Genomic DNA, 17,920 nt, shown 5'->3' on the forward strand with positions numbered 1-17,920 from the left:
TTTTTGGAGTTAATTAATGTGAAATAATTAATATATTGAGAGCGTGAGATTTTTGCAACTGTAGAGACGTAATCTTAATTAACTCGTGAAAACGTTTACGGAATACCATCTTTAACCGCGAAATAAACTCACAGATATGTGACCGTTTATAGCTCGTTTCGATACTTTACGTCGCGTCGTTCTGCATTTACGCACGGTTTAAGAACTATCATGCGGAACGTAAAGTAGGATTAAATGTTATGTAATAATGTACATTGGTTATTTCGGCGATTTCTGTGTTGCGACATCTGTATCATAAACGTCGCGATAATAAGAAATTATTGAAGTAGTGTAAATTTTTTCATGAAGACATAATCACGTCATGTATGCCATGTCCTGTAATATTTTAAATCGTAAAATTTTTTTAAGGTTCATCTGAGAAAAGTAAGAATACAAAAGTTAATATTATATATACGGAACCTTTAGATTTATTTTTTTTTCAAATAATATTATAGTATCCATTTTGGAATATATTTTTAATTATGAATTGAGATAATTAGGAAATTTATTTACTGACGGACAGCGTGGATTTATGGATTTGTAACGTTTCTAAAAACAAATGGCACGTTGAATTTACAATATTCTGCAGAACACAAGTTTCTTAATACCAATTTCAAAAGATATATATTATCAACGCTTCCCGGAATTGCTATCGGTAAAAATTCTCGGAAAAGAGAGAGTGCACAGCTTCAATACCGTTAGTTTTCCAAATAAACCAGGGCTCATCCTCCTACTTTATTGCTCATATTTTATCGATAAAATAGAAATTCGATTACTATCGAATTATATCCTTGCGACTCGATAACACCGGTCGCGATATTAATGTCGAAATTGAAAGCCCAAGTTGTGGAATAATTGCTTCAGCGTAAATATATGCGTTTGTGGAAATATGCCAGAAATAAATTAAATCAGAAAACAGTTTCTAGTCATTAATTGTAATACTAAACACAGCATAATAGTTCTATATATCATAAATGACTGATATTTTCTTTCATCAAAAATATAAATTTTCTTATCTACGATTTTCACAATTTGAAACATTTTGGTGTTACAAGATAGATTAATGATTTTAATACAAAATTTATATAAATCCTATTTTTTACATTAACATATATAGAATATCTGTAATATTTTATGTGCTTTACGTAACGTAATAAATATAAGTCTTGGTGTATTTAATGTCGAGATGCCGCTGAGCACTTTCAATTTTCAAGATATCAGTTAGCAAAAGGATATTCTGATTGAAAATTCCAGAACATGCACATTTTCCATTTACGAAAATCTTTCTTAGGAATGATCAAATTTATTCGATTTAATGGCGTTTCGGGAAACTCTCATATATTTCCGACTTAAACCGTTCCTAGGTAACGTTGAAATCCTTTAATACTTTTGTACTCCGTAACTTGTGGTCGAATATTTCAACTTTTTTTTCAAATTATATTTGTCGATTATCACTCGCGTCCTATTTTAGACGACTGGTTAAAGCAGAAGAATTTTATTATTTAATGAAAATACATTTTAATTGATTCAATACTCTCTTTATTTTGATACACTGAAATGACAACAATAATGATTAATATAGAAATATTCACAATGCAATTAAATAAATATTTGAGACCCCGTAAACTTTTCTGCCAAGAAATAATTATTAAAAAAAAACTGTTCTTAAAAAGATTTCAAAAATATCTTTCTTTTTTATTCTTTAAATTTCTATAAACCCATTTCAGTCACTGTTATTATTAATAATAAATTAAGAACGCCTTTTATCAATATCAAATATTTCGAACCTTCTTACTTATTAAGATTCGTATTATATCTATTTGCACAATTGATTTCTCGTAAAAATGAAGACGAAGATGGGAGAAAAAGATGGAATTGTAATTTTACTGTCCATTAGCGAAGCTTTATCGTTTCTTCGATAACTTAGTTTACAAACGTAATAAGATCACAAATAAAAAGACTGATGATAAAGTTTATGCTTTGACAACTTAATAGCGATTTGTTAGTTGACACTTGAAAATCATTTTTACAAAACTTAGAAATTATATTTTTGCAGTTAAAAATTTATTGAGCAAAGCTCTTTACAGAAAAAGGCTACAAAATTCGAATGATAAAAATAGCTTCTGTCACAGTGTATATTATAATAATTATTATTACAAAGAAATTGCATTCTTTATGAGACAGTTTCTAAAGATGATAATGACAAATAAAAACTCTATATATTCTTATGCATATATGTTATATATTACGTAAAATATTTTTTATCAAATACTACTGATATATCTTTTTAAAAGCGAACAATTTCTTTCACAAGTATGCTTCACATTTTTGTCGCGCAAGAATACAACATCGTTACTTAGAGGGTCTTTTCCCTTGGAATAGGGCGATGTCGCACGTGTATTGCGAAGCACGTTTGTTGTGACAATCTTTGTCGAAAATATCCCAATAGGTATTCTTAAATCCAGCTTGATGTAAAAACATATTTTCTAGATTCTACACGACATTTCTATAGGCATTCCTTGTCGCTAAATCAGCAAAATATCATATTATAATATGTTTTGTTATTATTTATTGTACAAACACTTTCGTAAAAAATTGAATAACTGATAAATAATTAAAATTCTTATTTCCAAATCAATTAGTATCAATTCTTAAATAAATACAGCAATTTAAAAAATATTTCTTGCATCTTTAAAAATATCTTTTAATATATTTTAAAAACAAATATTTTAAATATATATTTTTTAAATATATTATTTTATACTAATTTCTTATACTTTTTGAAATAAAGACGAGTTTACTACTTAAATAGGATATATTCTGTTGTTTTCTCATGATAATTTAATTATTTTTATTTACGTATAATGTTTTAAATGTTTTTAACAATGTTTATGTGCCAGTAGTAAAATATTTTCTTACAATTGATTTTCAAACATTAAGCTGTAGATATATGTATAAAGTTTACTTTAAAGTGTTTTCAAGTGTCATCCAACAAACATCTTTGTGATACGCCTGTTATAAAATGCATATTTTTCCTCGTATTTTCTGTGACAATATATTATTTTATGCTGTGCATAAAAGATATTCTTTCTCTTCCGTCTCTAACGTCGTCAGACGTTAACTTAAATACATTGCTGTCGGCTTTTACTGTCGTAAGTTATTATACGAATAATTGCAAGAAAAATAGGCAGTATTAGCCGTAATATAATACCGAGAGATTTCGTGAAAACGTGACCACAATAACATATATGTGATAAACTGCCTGTGTTTTCATATATGAGATAAAAAAGTGAGGTACTTTAGATCATAAAAATTAAATTCTATCACACATACAGAAAGTAAAAGTTGAAATTTAGACTGAAGTTAAGAAGAGTAGTAAAAAAGACGATCTATTTCTTTTATTTTATCGTTGGATGCTTTCTGGCGCAAGTATGAATATAGACATTATTATGGTTGGTCCGATATCTTTTATTAGCGGACGTATGTGAACAGTAAACTTCGTTATTGGACATTCAAGTTGGTTTATGTTATACCAATTTCTCAGTGCAGAACTTTAGAAAAATGTTAAATGTAGATTGTTTTCGTTAATTATGATAAGTACACTGAGAAAAAAATTTTCTGCATTTTAGTAAATATTAGTTTGCATACAACTGTGACTCCATTTACTAAAATGAAGAAAATTTTTTCTCGGCAAATACACTAATAAAAAGGAAAATTTTCTTTATTTTAGTAAATGGAGTCACAGTTGTACGCAAATTAATATTTACTGAAATGCAGAAAATTTTCTTTTCAATGCGTATTCTTGTATTTTTAAGTTAATATTACAACACTTGTGTAAATATTAGAAAGGAATTGGTGTAATATTTAATCAGCCACATGATTATCGCGATATTGCAAAGAAAATATATTTCTATTAATATTATTTCGCTTGTGAGGACAAATACACATATACACATCTTCGATCAATACATGCAAATAGTACTCAGCATTGGGATACGAAAAGATCTTACATACGTGCGATATCGTTCGTTTCCTATATTCTGCACATAAAGATACATCAGCGAAAAAAGAAAAATAAATGTTTATCTACAAAACGTGTACATGAAAGAGGACGCGCTATCGTATCCCCCAGAGCCTGAATCGCAGATATCGGGAGCGAAGGTTTTTGGGAGAGACGTAACAGTAGTCTGTCCACAATTTTCCTTCAGGCAAATATTGATAATGCGGAAATGAAACAGAATTACGATCGCTGTTTTGTTATTTAAACCGCGTTATTATCTTCTCTAGCTCCATTGGTTGTAGAAGAATTTTTACAAATTGCGTTAATACGCGTAGTGGAATTCTTTATCTAATCTAATGTGTCCTTACAAAAGATATCAAGGCATTGAAATTTTCTTAATTATACGCTATTAAAAATAAAGACACTTACCAGCAAATGCCAGTTGCATGATGAAGAAATTCATCCGAGATTTTCTACGTTTTCCCAGTAAAAGTCCGGCGAGGACTGCAGTGTTACCAGCGACTATCACTGCAAATAGTAGCCATAGTACCGCAAATTGCTCTGTCTGTAAGAAGAAAAGCGTTTCTTTTACCTCTGTAGATTCTGTGAAATTAGCAGCTTTATTTATGTAATTTAGCGGCTTTATCTAATTTAATTGGCAGAGTTCTAGTTCTTTTCTAAAAAGATTTAGAGTACCTAATATGCCGCAAAAAGAATTTTAGCGAGTAAATGTAAAAAATAAAAATCCGAAGATATATGAGATATCAGTTTAGTTTTTGTTGTACAAAAATACGTAATAATCTCTTATTTTAATTAAAATCAATTTCAGTTATTTTTATCTCTTTTACATTTAATTATCAAAAATTTTTTTAAACTTATAGGTATTTCTTTTTCTTTTTCTTTCTTCCTTTCTTCAAAACTCTTTGGGGAAGAATTAATATTCAATCAATTATATCTAAACTTTGAAAATAAAACATTAATTTTACACAAATTTTTTGTTTAATTTTACGAAAACTATTTGAAAGATTTGAATTATTTTTTTAAATGAAATCCAAATTATTCAGATCACGAATTTTTCTATAGTGACGTCTACATGCGTATTATATATTCGCACACGAAACCACAGTTTCACAGTAAATTCAAATCTTCGTAAATAATATAATAATAAATTGACACTTAACTGTGTGTGTATTTGTGTTTGTATTATGATTATATTTCACAACTTGAATGTCGATGTGACAGAATGTTATTTACTGATTTGCATATACCGGGTAAACAGTTGATTTGACGGTCGATAGATAATGCCTGTGGTCTCGTATATGTTGCTATGTAACGAGAGAAATGTGTGAGTGTTAATTTCAACATCGTTTGCATGATATACCATGCTTAATATGAACAGCAAACTGATTTGCTCGATCATAGAGGCGACCATTATGATACACGATACATGATTTTACGAAAATGGACCAGCAGGGTGTATCCCTATAAGTTTTTAATGCGATTTAACGCTTGTACATTTTATTTTAATAGTAATAATCGACGATAAACGGTTGCATTTTAAAGTATATATAATAATAAATCAATTAATAAAATTGAACGATTGTGCAGAGATCGGCGCATTTTATTGATAATAATGATGCCATTCAAATATCACGGCTGCATTGCGACATGGGTTGAGAATGCAACTTGAATCTAATTATTTTAACTGGCACGCAAAGACAATCGCAGTAATTGCCAATAAAAACAATTTATCATTTTTTATTTTCAAGAAAAAAATAGATTGTATAATAAATTCATCTGTAAGTAACAACTGCTCCATTTTAGTATCCTAGACTTTTTATTTTGTTTAAAAGAAAAAATGAACATAGTGTTATATTAAATAATAAAATAATTCTATTAATATTCTTTTAAATAATAAAAATAGGATGTGATTAAATTATTATATATAGACTTTTATAGAATGATATAGATGACGTGTAACATCGGAATTATGTATAATAGATGCATGCCATATTTTGGATAAAATTTATGGACAAATAAGATGTTTCCATATACATTAATTAAATTAAGCAATTGAATTTTTAACTGATGATCTTAGTACCGTGAATTATTTTATGGGTAAAATTTAGCAAAATAACACGCATGAATAGAACTCGCTTTCAGTGTCTAGCTTGTCACAATACGGATTGTGCCTTTCGGGGCCCGAGAGAATTTACTGGCACTGGTATTTCTTTCCCAATGGGTGTGTGAATTACTTTGGTATCCACCCATCGGAGAAAATGTCGCCGAATCGACGAAAATCGTGGACCACGGAACTGCGTATTCCATTTGTCTCCCTCTCTTTTTTCTCCGCACTCAGCACTAAATCTGTGTTTCTGTTCGGCAAACTGCGAACTATGAAAGAGACGATTTAGATCATTCGATTTCCCGATTCGCCGGGAATCGCGGGTATCGAATATGACACCGGAGCGTCCGCGGGTTTATCCGCATAAATTGTTATCCATTTGGCCGCGACTAATTCTCCACCGTAACTAATCCACCAATAGGCTTTACGAATTCGATCTATAGGGCACGCATAAAACGTTCGAAAAACGCTTCAAAAATTAAAACTTTGTTAATACATTAAAGAAAATAATCTCGAAATGTATGAAATATTGGTGAAAGTTGTTACTTAATTACATTTATGATATTTAGACTTTTTAAAATAATATATCCGTACATATAATAATTATAATATCATGTAATTTAAATTATTCAGCAAAGTGATGTTTGAATTGAATTTCAATCCTTTTCCTTAAAGCGTTTGTAGATAAATATTTAGTGAATTTTTTTATGAGATCGAACTTAGAAGCGATTTTATGGAACGACAAGAAATATAGTTGCACGAAAAGTCAGTAAAATTTTGCAATAAAACTGATGTGATAGAGAAGGACGTTCACAGATAAATCAAAAATAGTTTTTATAATATAATAGGAAGCATTGTTCGCGTTTTGTTGAAAATGTTTTCCGTTGCAAATGATAGTATTTATCATGTTCCAAGACTTTTTTGTTTCCCGCATATTACTGCCTAACTTATTAAAATATATACAGCATATTGTGTGTTGGCAATATGGACGAATATAATTATGCATTATAACATTAAATAATAAACTTTAAATATGTGTATTCGATTGGATACAAAACATATTAAAAATTATTTGTCCAAAATAATCAGATTAAACAAAGGAGATTCTATATATTACAGTTGTATAATTAATTTTATTACGGCAGAGATTTTGTTTTTGAAATGCTTATGCAAAGTGCTACAGGATCTATAGATACTATGATATCCATTCATTTCGTGTATTCTATGTGTACTACTGTTGCTCATAAACTATATATACCTCGATATCGATTGAATTCGATTTGCGGTACCAAGAGCCGGGAGAAAGTGGCACAATGTCAGTGGCAGAATATCATGCGTACATCGCGAATCGCGATTTTCCGTTCGTATCCGGTCTGCGCCGTTTTCCGGTACCAAATGCAAAATGCAATTACTCGTATTATCCGCAAGCTCAACATCGATCATCCGATAAAGTTGATTCTGAGTTTGTCGAGCGTGAGATTCGTACGTAAAGTTTTAGACCGCGGTTGCGACCTCGACGGTTACACTTCTATCATTCTGTACGGTATTACTGCATTACTGGACTGCAATACAAAACGTGCGGAGAATAATCATCAGCCAAGCGAGATGAAAGATACATATTGCTAAAAATATATTACAATTTATTTTATGAATCTGACATTGTATATTTAAATTAGTTTTGAAAGAATCACTGAAAGTTTGATTAATTATTTTAAATAATCATCACTAACTTCAAATAATCCTGTTTCACATTTATTTATTTTGTAATAAAGGAAGCTTTAAAACTTAAAAATTCTTTTTCGCCGAAATATTACCTCTTTTATACGATTATACGTAGCTTCATAAATAATTAACACTATAGTACCGAAATGTGTACTTGCATCTTAGATACAGAGATAGATACATTATTTTAATTAATAACAGGATTAAAATAGAACAATTTGTTTAATTTATGTATCTTTACATTATCAGAATTTTTTACACAAAATACGCGAAAAATAATCTTCTTGTACTCTCTAATTTGCATCGTTTTACATTCCACTCGATTTATCGTCGCGAGTCATGCGTGAGGCCACTTAAGTCACGCATTTTGCATGTACGTCGTGTATGGTAAAGGTTCTGCCGTCGATCGCCGGGCGATTGTTTATTACTGTATGACTGGGGGCGCGAATGGGATCGCGTGACCTGCAAGACGGTGCTTGTCGGAAGCGTCGAGACGCCCGTTTCGAACAAGAAGTTTGATGATCGATAGAAATTGATAGCGCACGCACGGAGCAAAGTTGCGAACACGCTACCGGCAGCTTCGCAGTTTCACTCCGGTCATCATCGAAATTAACGCGATAATATCGCGTCTTTGATGTCTATAACTGTTTGAAATTAGAATGGGTTTCTCTAACTCGAAAGATGAACTGCGGATACGCTTGAATATCAAATTTAATTTTCCTATAAAATAGAGGAATAGAGGATTAAATGTTATCTAATATCAGTGTTACAATAATGTGCAACTCCACGTCATAATATAATATATTTTGAGATGTTCTTGTGCTCCATTTTTATTATTAACTTAAATAAAAGATCTTCACTTCAAAATGTACTTTCACAAAAATTCAGAAAAATTATACTTTAGTTCGAGGCTTTTAATCGTTGATACTAATTACGGGTTACGTTAAACATGCGCGTCTTTTTTGTTTATTGTTAGTTAAATATGCATTCTAGTAGAAGTAGATTATACGAAAAAATTGGCGCTTAATTTTCTTAAGATTGTGTATTATGATATAAAATATTAAAGTAACACATATGTGTCTGTATACAAAATGTCTTAACTTCAAAATACCAATAATGGTAGAGAATTTGACATGCAGCGAAAAATTAAGCATATCTCTCTCTATTATTTTTTAGTCAAAGAAGGTTTAACCATTTTATTTGGAATTTAAGCGTTGTACATCACTTTATGCATCTATTTAAATATGCACTTTGACAGACCACATCAAAAACATGAATATTGTATTCTTCCGAGAGAAATTTGAATATTAAATTTGAATATTAAAACGAAAATACATGTAATGCAGAATGTTTCACTTAATATTGCGTTAATGATAATTTGATGAAATTCTCGAGTTAATTATACAATATTTATAATTTATAATTTATAATTGTTTAATTTATAAATATGCGGAATATGCCACAAATTAAAATTATTTTAAACTAATTTTTGTATATTGATTTATATGGTTTCGTTATCTATCTTATAAAATCTATTTTTAGAAGAAAGCTCTTATTTTCTATAATTAATTATTCAAAAATTATTGACGCTTTAAAATTTCTATCGATGAAAAACTGATTTCAATTTGGTCAAAGACTCTGCCATTAAAATATCCAATAAAAAAAGGGGCACTTTGTACGAGAACATAAAATATCTTCCATTTCATAATTATGTATCAAGGATGTTCTATTCCAGACTAAATAATTAATTCTGCTTTTAATGACATCTATATCTAAGGATAGATAATGGTGCTTTCCATCATTTCCTCCGTGAAACAAAAGATACGTGAAAAGACGCGTTTCAGTTCTAGTGCATCTCGTGTCAGCCACAAGATACTTCCTGACATATACAAATCAATCGATAACAGCTATGTCGACACTATCTAAAGTAGATCCATACGATACTTCATCGACGGACGACGGGGATAAATGGCACTAACGAGATGACAGGCTTTCATCCACGCGATTCCCACCATCATCCCGTGTACTTTATAAAGCACTTAGCCATATTACAGCGTAATTTCGTCGATCGTAAAAAATTACCTTGATTTACGGTCTCGTTTCGCCGCGCGGATACGTGCCGACAGACTGTGCGCTGTGCGCTTTTCGCACACGGCACCGGTGAAGGAAAGCTAACGGCGAGCGGCGACGTTAACCCATTTAATCTACCATAAACGGACCGTTTTTACTCCCTGTAAAAATCTGTTGCGCGTAATTGAGCGTTGGTATAACCCGTCGAGTGGCAAACCGCTGTTAAGTGGTTCCACGCCGGTTTTACGAAGCACACATGGGCGAAGCCGATAAGTGTAATCCGTACAAAAGATTGATGCTGGGTTAATATATATATATATATATAGATAATATTAACGAGTTATTAATTAATGTTCCCTTATTCCGTCAATTGCTAATTTCATAAAAAATTCAATTAGATATAAATATCGAACAATTATACCTAATACCAAATGCACGTGAGAATAAGTTCCAATTAATCTACAACTTTATAATAAAATAGAGAAATAAAAGAATCATCATTAGAATTATAGAATTTATCGTAGCTTTGAGTGCGATTATTTAAACGCAAGTTCTCACGTTTGCCTGGGTGAAAATCTGTTAAATCTGTGCAATCGCATCGACCGGGTGCGTTTGCTGCTTTATGAACGGCATTGAGAGGCCGCGATAACGAGAGAAAATTGTTTTCAAAGAGAGTTTACAATGTATACAGTGTCGGGTTTTTACGAGCTGTCGTAAGGAACAACGTCGTTCGCATGTGCGATTCTCTCTCTTCTTCTTGTTACTCACTCATAATTCAGAGCGCGTAATTCTTGTGCAGTGCTGTAATCGGAACGAGTAGGTTATTTGCCCGAAGGAAGTACGTGTTTATGTCTGCTCTTCCGAGAAAAGAAAAAATATTTTTAAAAATTCAAGGCAAATTCAGAAAGATTAAAGGAAATTTGAAACAAATAAAATATGCAAAGTTTAAAATTTGTTTGAATTTACGAGTGAAATAGTTACAAATCTAATCTAAAATAAATTTAAACTTTAATTTGCAATGTCAATCAAATCCAAACTTTACGACAATTTTTCGTTGAACTTACAAAGCCATTTTAAGAGATAAAATATTTCTTTTTTTAGAAGCATAAAACAATAATTTTAGTTTTTTCCTAATATCTTTAAAGTTATTGAAATTCGAAAAGATTTAGATTTAATCATATAATAATAGAATCAGAATCTAATAGGAGATTTATTTAAAAAATAAGAAAAGATTAAAATATCACGAAAGTATTTGAGCACAATTTCATTCAGTTTACACTGTTAAATTCGTAATGTCAAATTATACTCAATTTGAGTCAATTTTAACCATTCCCATAGGTCGCCACTGTTCCTACTCAATACGTCGCTAATTTAACTAAAACAGTGTTAATTAACCTAAACCAAGTTAAAATAATACTGTTTTGCGTTAAAATAATAAATTTCGACACTCGTGGTAATTAACAAAGTGTAAACTCAAGGTACTGGTTCAAATTTCAGTCTTTAATACTTAACAGTGTATGTTCACATATTTTTTTCGAGCGACTGAGTTTACTGTTTTAATTTTAATATATAAAATGTCGTTTCTACTGTTCTCGGGGAACGGGTACAATTTTGTATTTTGCCGTAGGCGTGGGAATAGCTATAGTTACGCTGGGCGCAACAACAGAAATATCTATATATAACGAGCGGCGTCGTATAATCGTAACGAGCTACGGTAAATCGTCGTCGAGCGGCAGCCGTGATAATACCGTCTTCGAGAAAGATCTCTAACCACTGCAGACGATTATGTGAAGAGTAACGAGTCGCTTGTAATTCGTAACGACTGAGAAAAAAACATAAGCTTAACGATGTCGCTCACTTGTATTAATAAGGAGAATGCACTCTTGGATATATGCCAGTCTCTTGCATAAGTAAGTCCCTAATGGACGAGTATTGGCTTTTAGTACTCGATATGCGAATCGGTGGTCTAAACATGAAAAGCAAATAATTGAAAGCGATACTAATATAAGCTACAAAAAAATTTAAATCTGCTCTAATGATAAAATTCAATGATTTAGTATGGCAATGACGTAACACACATTTTTAAGAATTGGAGAAAATTATTCTTAATTGAGTTGTTTGAGATCGATTTTTTCAAAAGTTTAAAACAAAGCGAGTTCAGTGTTTTTATGTGAATTCTTCAATTAATACATTTGAGAAAATTGCATTAAGCAAGAAAAGAACAATGATTTCCCAATTGTCAATTTGCATAGTTTGCTAAGTTTTCGAGAATTAATTCCAAATCGCGTGCGGTGTTTGCGCTGTGAATCATAACAGTTATGGTTACAGCTGACAAATTGTTTGCATTTTGTGATAGAATATTTATTCTGCAGTCTATTATGTAATGCATGTTACAATATTGTATATCTTTAAGAGAATTGATAAGCCATAGAAACTGAACTTTCATGTATTTTCTTTTGCATAGGTAGATACACATAGAAATTTGTCTAGTTTATTGGTTGCGTGGTTTTTTTCTGCATATAAATATATACATAGAAATTTGTTTAATTTGTCACTGTTCGCGTGTTTTTTCTGTATGAGTACACATAGAAATTTGTATACTTTATCATTGATTGTTAATAAAAATCAAGAAATCGTTGATCAAAAATCGTGAAGCAAAAAATTGTATATTACTTTTATTTATTTTATATTTACTAATTTTTGGTAGTATACATATATTGTGTATCGAAATTATTGCAATTACCATTTGCTTTTCGTTTATGTCTACGTACAATGCATAAAACATAAAGATCTCTTTAAATAATAAGTGCCACCTAACATGTTAAAATGATTAATATTGTGCTTGAAAATATAAAACTTTTAACCGTGCGAAATATAATAGCAGTCAGAGCAAAGAGACATATAAACTACGTTTTCTCTTCCGCGACACGAGCATCTTCCGCTGCTTCTGGCATGCTTCACCTCGTTTATTTTCCGGAAAATTTTTATTCAGGAAAATGTTTATAAAACTCGTAAACCATTTAATAAAACTTAGTTAGTTTATCAACTTATTTTGAGATGCGTACATAGTTTTGACAATGATAGAATGCCATTGCTTTAATTTAATTTTAACTCCTCTAAACAATATTTATGATACATTTATAAATGCTGCAAATTCTGAAAATAAATAGAGAATTCTGATTCTCTTTAATGTAATTGAAAAAAAAAATATTATAAATCTCTAACTTTATCATATAGCTGCGAAATATTTTTTCTAAAAATTATTAAAAGTAGATAAAGTTTTATCTTGATATAGATTTTTTCTTGCTTATTTTACCGTATTTATTTTACTTTAGTACCTATTTTATTATTTGTTATCCGTTTTTATTTATGAAAAACTATTAGCAAAATAGTATAACATACAGATGTATTATAGCTTCAAGGTAAAACAAATCCAATGCAAGAGAATATTTTATTTTATTTTTGTTTCTCTTCCTATGTCGTAAAAAAGACAAATGATCGAAATTCTTTTTTCCTTGATAAACTCTTTTATGCTTAATGCTTGTTATTAAAGAAGAAAAGTCAAATAATTTTTTAATTAATATTATAATTTTTTAGGCAAAAACATTAATTTAATCGGTAATTTGATTAATTAATATGACATTATAAGTATTAAAAATATGAAAAATATGAAAAACGCATTTTTTATTTTGTTACATATTCGTTTTGCCACATTTTAATTTTGTTATGCATTTTTTCCACGTACTTGCGATTTTTATATTCGCGAGCAATTTTACGGAATGTAAATTCCTCGAAAATAAAGCTTTTACGGTTCATTTAAATTGACATTATGTGTATTATAATGCAATTATGTAAATGCATCGCGAAGTTAAAACAGAAAAAAAACATTAATTTTGTTCAAAATGAATATGATAACGAAATTATATACATAATCGTAATTTATACACTTTGCGTTCCAACATGATTAATTAAACTTTGTTATAAAAAGGACCATTGAACTATTAAATCATTTTCACAAAGTGTTACGATTTTTAGGCTGAATCCAATCTATACGAGCAAACAAATTTTCGATATAGAGAGCTTTATAACCTTTTCGCGCTATATGTAAACATCTTATCTGAATTTCTTTCCTCGTTCGCGACACGATAAAACGGCAGCACTTTTGTCGTGATAGGGCTTAGGACCTCAGAAAAACGACCGTCTTGCGTATATGGAATTCGAGATAAGCTTCAGGAAAAGAAGAAAAATTTATGGGTTATGGACTTTAGAAAAAAAAACTTGTTTTCTCTATTTCCAGAAATAAAGTTTGTTTTTAAAGAGAAAAACAATTCTCGGTTATTGCTATCATGATTATTAATAATTACGTTGCGAAATGAAGATAAGAGAATTAATTAATTTTTAGAAGGTCACAGAATCTTTTTTTAAATGACAAAAATTTCGCTTTAGGAAAAAAAAAATATATATATGTTTATAAACAGATGCAAAATGTAACTCATTTCGAAACGTTATAACGTCTCGCAGTCCTTTAAAGATTAAATCTATGCAAAAAAAGATATTTTAGGAATATTAAGATGTATGTCTAATAGAAGTATAAGATAAAATTGGCACATTTTTATTTGCAAGTTCTTATCTGAGTCCACCTACTATCTATCATTCTATTTCACTATCTTTTTGTAGATTCAAACAACAAAAAAAAGAATGGCCAAGAAAAATAAGACTTTATATTGTCATCATAACTTGCTGAAAATCCTGTAAAGCGAGCAATTCATGTACTACTAACAGTACATGTATTCATATAAAGAACCTTAGCGATAACTATATTGAGCAACCAAATAAACAAGAAAAATTTCTCGAGAAAATTGCAATCTTCTTTTATTTTAGTACTTTTTTCTGGAGTTGGGAAATTATTGTAGTTTGTGAGATGGTTTTATAGAAAACTTTCCGCGCTGAACGCAACACAGTCGAGGATGCTGTACGGTGCGTTTCCGACAATAGGGAAAAAGTGACGTAATCGTGAGATATGCGTGCCATCGGAACACTGATGCTATGCCCATTCGTATTCTTCACGGACGAGATCTTCGCGATATCCTCGAGTTTACGAGATGCCAGATCCAAGGCAGCATCGTGGATTTGATTCAATTCTCGGGATAGAAACGAGGAAGAAGCTGAAAGCTACTATCAAGTTGCTTCGCATTCTAAAATTTTTGTGTTTTATCCTGCCCACTCGCGCGAAGACGTTTCTTACGTACAATCTATTGTTTATCCTCTACATTTTCTCGCTGGAAATAAAATCCACATTTTGAAAGCTTGTCCTTACTAATTTTGTTAAACCAAAGAGTAGTTCACGGGTGTTGCATTTAAAGCATTGTAATTGTAATTATAAAAGTTTCGACGGGAAATAATTAAGAATTTTAATCTTATCATGATGGGATAACAATGATGTTCATGAATTTTTGTCTTTCATGTAAAAGACCTCAATTTTTCTTTATTCCAATGTAAGATTTTTAAAAAGATATACATCTGTTAATCAAGATTTAATTATCGAATGTATAATATAACATATTAATTTCTGTAGAATATCTTGAATTTTCACATCATACTTTTTAAACTAATGTCTAATAAAAAAATCTTAAAGCAGTACAGCACTGTAATTTGACACAATAAATAAAATATTCCAAAAATTTGTAACGTTTAATCGGATTAAGGATTACTCTTCGTCATAATGTAATCTTGCAAAGAGATCGGATTATCTCGTGAGACCGCAGGTACCGAGGAGGCGAGATGAAGAATCGGAGGAGCGTTCGTAAAACGGTCGACGACTGACTTTTCATCTCAATCTCAACGGCAACGAGGTAGCGACACCCTCGTTTCATCAGGTCCTTCGAGATGACGAGCACGCTGTGCAGAACGAGCCGAAACGGCTCGTTCTAAGGTCGACGACACGCGGTCTCGAAATGGCAGCGTAATAACAGGCTCGCGCAGAGGCTCATGTAAATTTTTGCACCCTCCCGATATACTCACCTCTCGTGGTGGCACATTCGCGTCTTTATTCCGCGCTGCATTTACCGACTATACTGTTATACGGAGTGCGCTGCTCTTTATGACGCGCATCTCGTTTTATTTATTTATTAATCTTTTTTTCGATGGCATAATTTTACCTCGCCGCATCGGCGTTACTTCACCAGCTCGCCGACTTTGCACATTTTATACCTTGATTACTTTGCCGGTGCGCGCAAAAACGCGTTACACTATCTAACAAACGAAATTGACATGCCTGTTTGCAATTTCTTTTTCAATTAGTGAATCTCCGTAAATTGTCGTCACGATTTTACAAGACATTTCTTGAATTCGTTTACATAGATTTGAACAATTTAACATTTGCGATTTATAAACTTCGTCCATAAAAAGATAGCTTTTGATAAAATTTTGTGATGCAGAAGAGAGTTTTTATTATTTATGAAATAAAAACTGCAAGAGAATATTGATTGTATTTTTTCTGTTCTTACGTTTATTTGACATTATTTTTATCGATTTTACATTCGTAAAATGAAATGTATTGAACTAACGCGGAAACGCACGCAAAATAATAAAACTGTGCGCATTCAGCGAAATAAAATTTTATTTTTTGTGATTTGTGGAAACTTTACGTGTGGAAATTTGTCATTTTATCGAAAACTAGATTCGTTAACAATTTTAAAGTTAATCCGCGCGTAGAGTTATTTATGAAATATCTTGTTTTTTATCATGTATTTTTATATGTGGAAAATGTAGATGTATTTCTTATATGTGAGAAATAGGTAATAATTGTTCCTGTTTTTTAATCTAACTTAAATCTGTACTTGGAACTGTCTTTAATTTATCTAATCAAACTTACTTGAAACTAATTTTAAATCAATAAGATTTACAAATAATTAACTGAAGTAAAACATTTATAAAAATATTTTATATATTTTAATACTATTTTAATTCACTGTTATTTTATTTTTAGAATACATATTTACCAAAGAAATGTAATTTCTAATTGTTAAGCATTAAAAAATTATATAAATTCATCGAACTTTTTAATTGAAAATGATCAAAGAACTTGTCCAAGTTAAAAGCCACTAATTAATAGTAGCTGATACAGATTGTGATTAACATTAAAATTATAGTTCAAGCTCGTGTAATGATTTTAATGCATAATGCAATAACAGACAACGTTTCATCGAGTGCACTTCTACGTTTTGAAAATTATTATTTCGCGTTATTATGATACTCCGTACTGATAAAAAAGTTTTTCATGCATACGCAATGCATGGCTCGTGTCTCGTGAGAGGCGCAACATGTAACCGTGGGCGGCGGTTTTGTAACGGGACGCGCTTTATTTTAGAATGCATGCTAACGTGTATACGCGAATCCTAATAAGCGCATCTCCCTTTTTAGAAAGAATGCCCGATATAGTAATCCCAATTTATTTTAATTATGCAATTATCACATCATGAACAGTGCATTGTCACAGTTAATTAGAATGTTTCACACTCTACACTTTTTTTTGCTTTTTATAAATTTATGTTATATTAACTTTAAACCCTTTATAAAGTGCTGATATCAATAAAATATGTGTTATAGTTGACTGTTATCAACAAGATTAATGTGTAAGCAATTCAATTTCATAAAGAAAATAATAGATGTTTAGAATTTTATAACCATGGACCTAAAAGAAAATATTAAAGAAAAAAGTGTTAAATTTTATGGGAATTGTAATGTTTAAAAATAAGTAAGAAAGAGGAAACACATGATTGATATAAAAAAAGGAAATTAGTTCCGTTCGATTCAATTACAGCCACCGACTGATAAAGACCTTGATAAAGAAATCGAGACATCAGATAAAAGTCTACTGTATGCACATATAGTAAACTCGCACATATAGGTGAAAAAGAAAGTTGAAATTTTTATCGCATGTATATCCAAATCTTAGGCTCTTA

At 30.6% G+C, this 17,920-nt stretch overlaps 1 protein-coding gene across 2 annotated transcripts in view; it reads right to left on the reverse strand.

Annotated features, from left to right (window-relative positions):
* The window catches only part of Ccap-r (Crustacean cardioactive peptide receptor), a 71,343-nt gene that overhangs the window by 17,440 nt on the left and 35,983 nt on the right, over positions 1–17,920 (reverse strand). For both annotated transcript variants that reach the window (XM_071725250.1, XM_071725245.1), the window contains exon 3: positions 4,469–4,604. In XM_071725250.1, coding sequence (XP_071581351.1) covers positions 4,469–4,604 — 136 coding nt within the window. The remainder of the gene's footprint in view (positions 1–4,468; positions 4,605–17,920) is intronic.

The sequence above is a fragment of the Temnothorax nylanderi genome, unplaced genomic scaffold (genome assembly GCF_030848795.1).
Source record: "Temnothorax nylanderi isolate EJ_2023f unplaced genomic scaffold, tnyl_v1.0 TNYL_tig0009_pilon, whole genome shotgun sequence".
Taxonomy (NCBI): domain Eukaryota; kingdom Metazoa; phylum Arthropoda; class Insecta; order Hymenoptera; family Formicidae; genus Temnothorax; species Temnothorax nylanderi.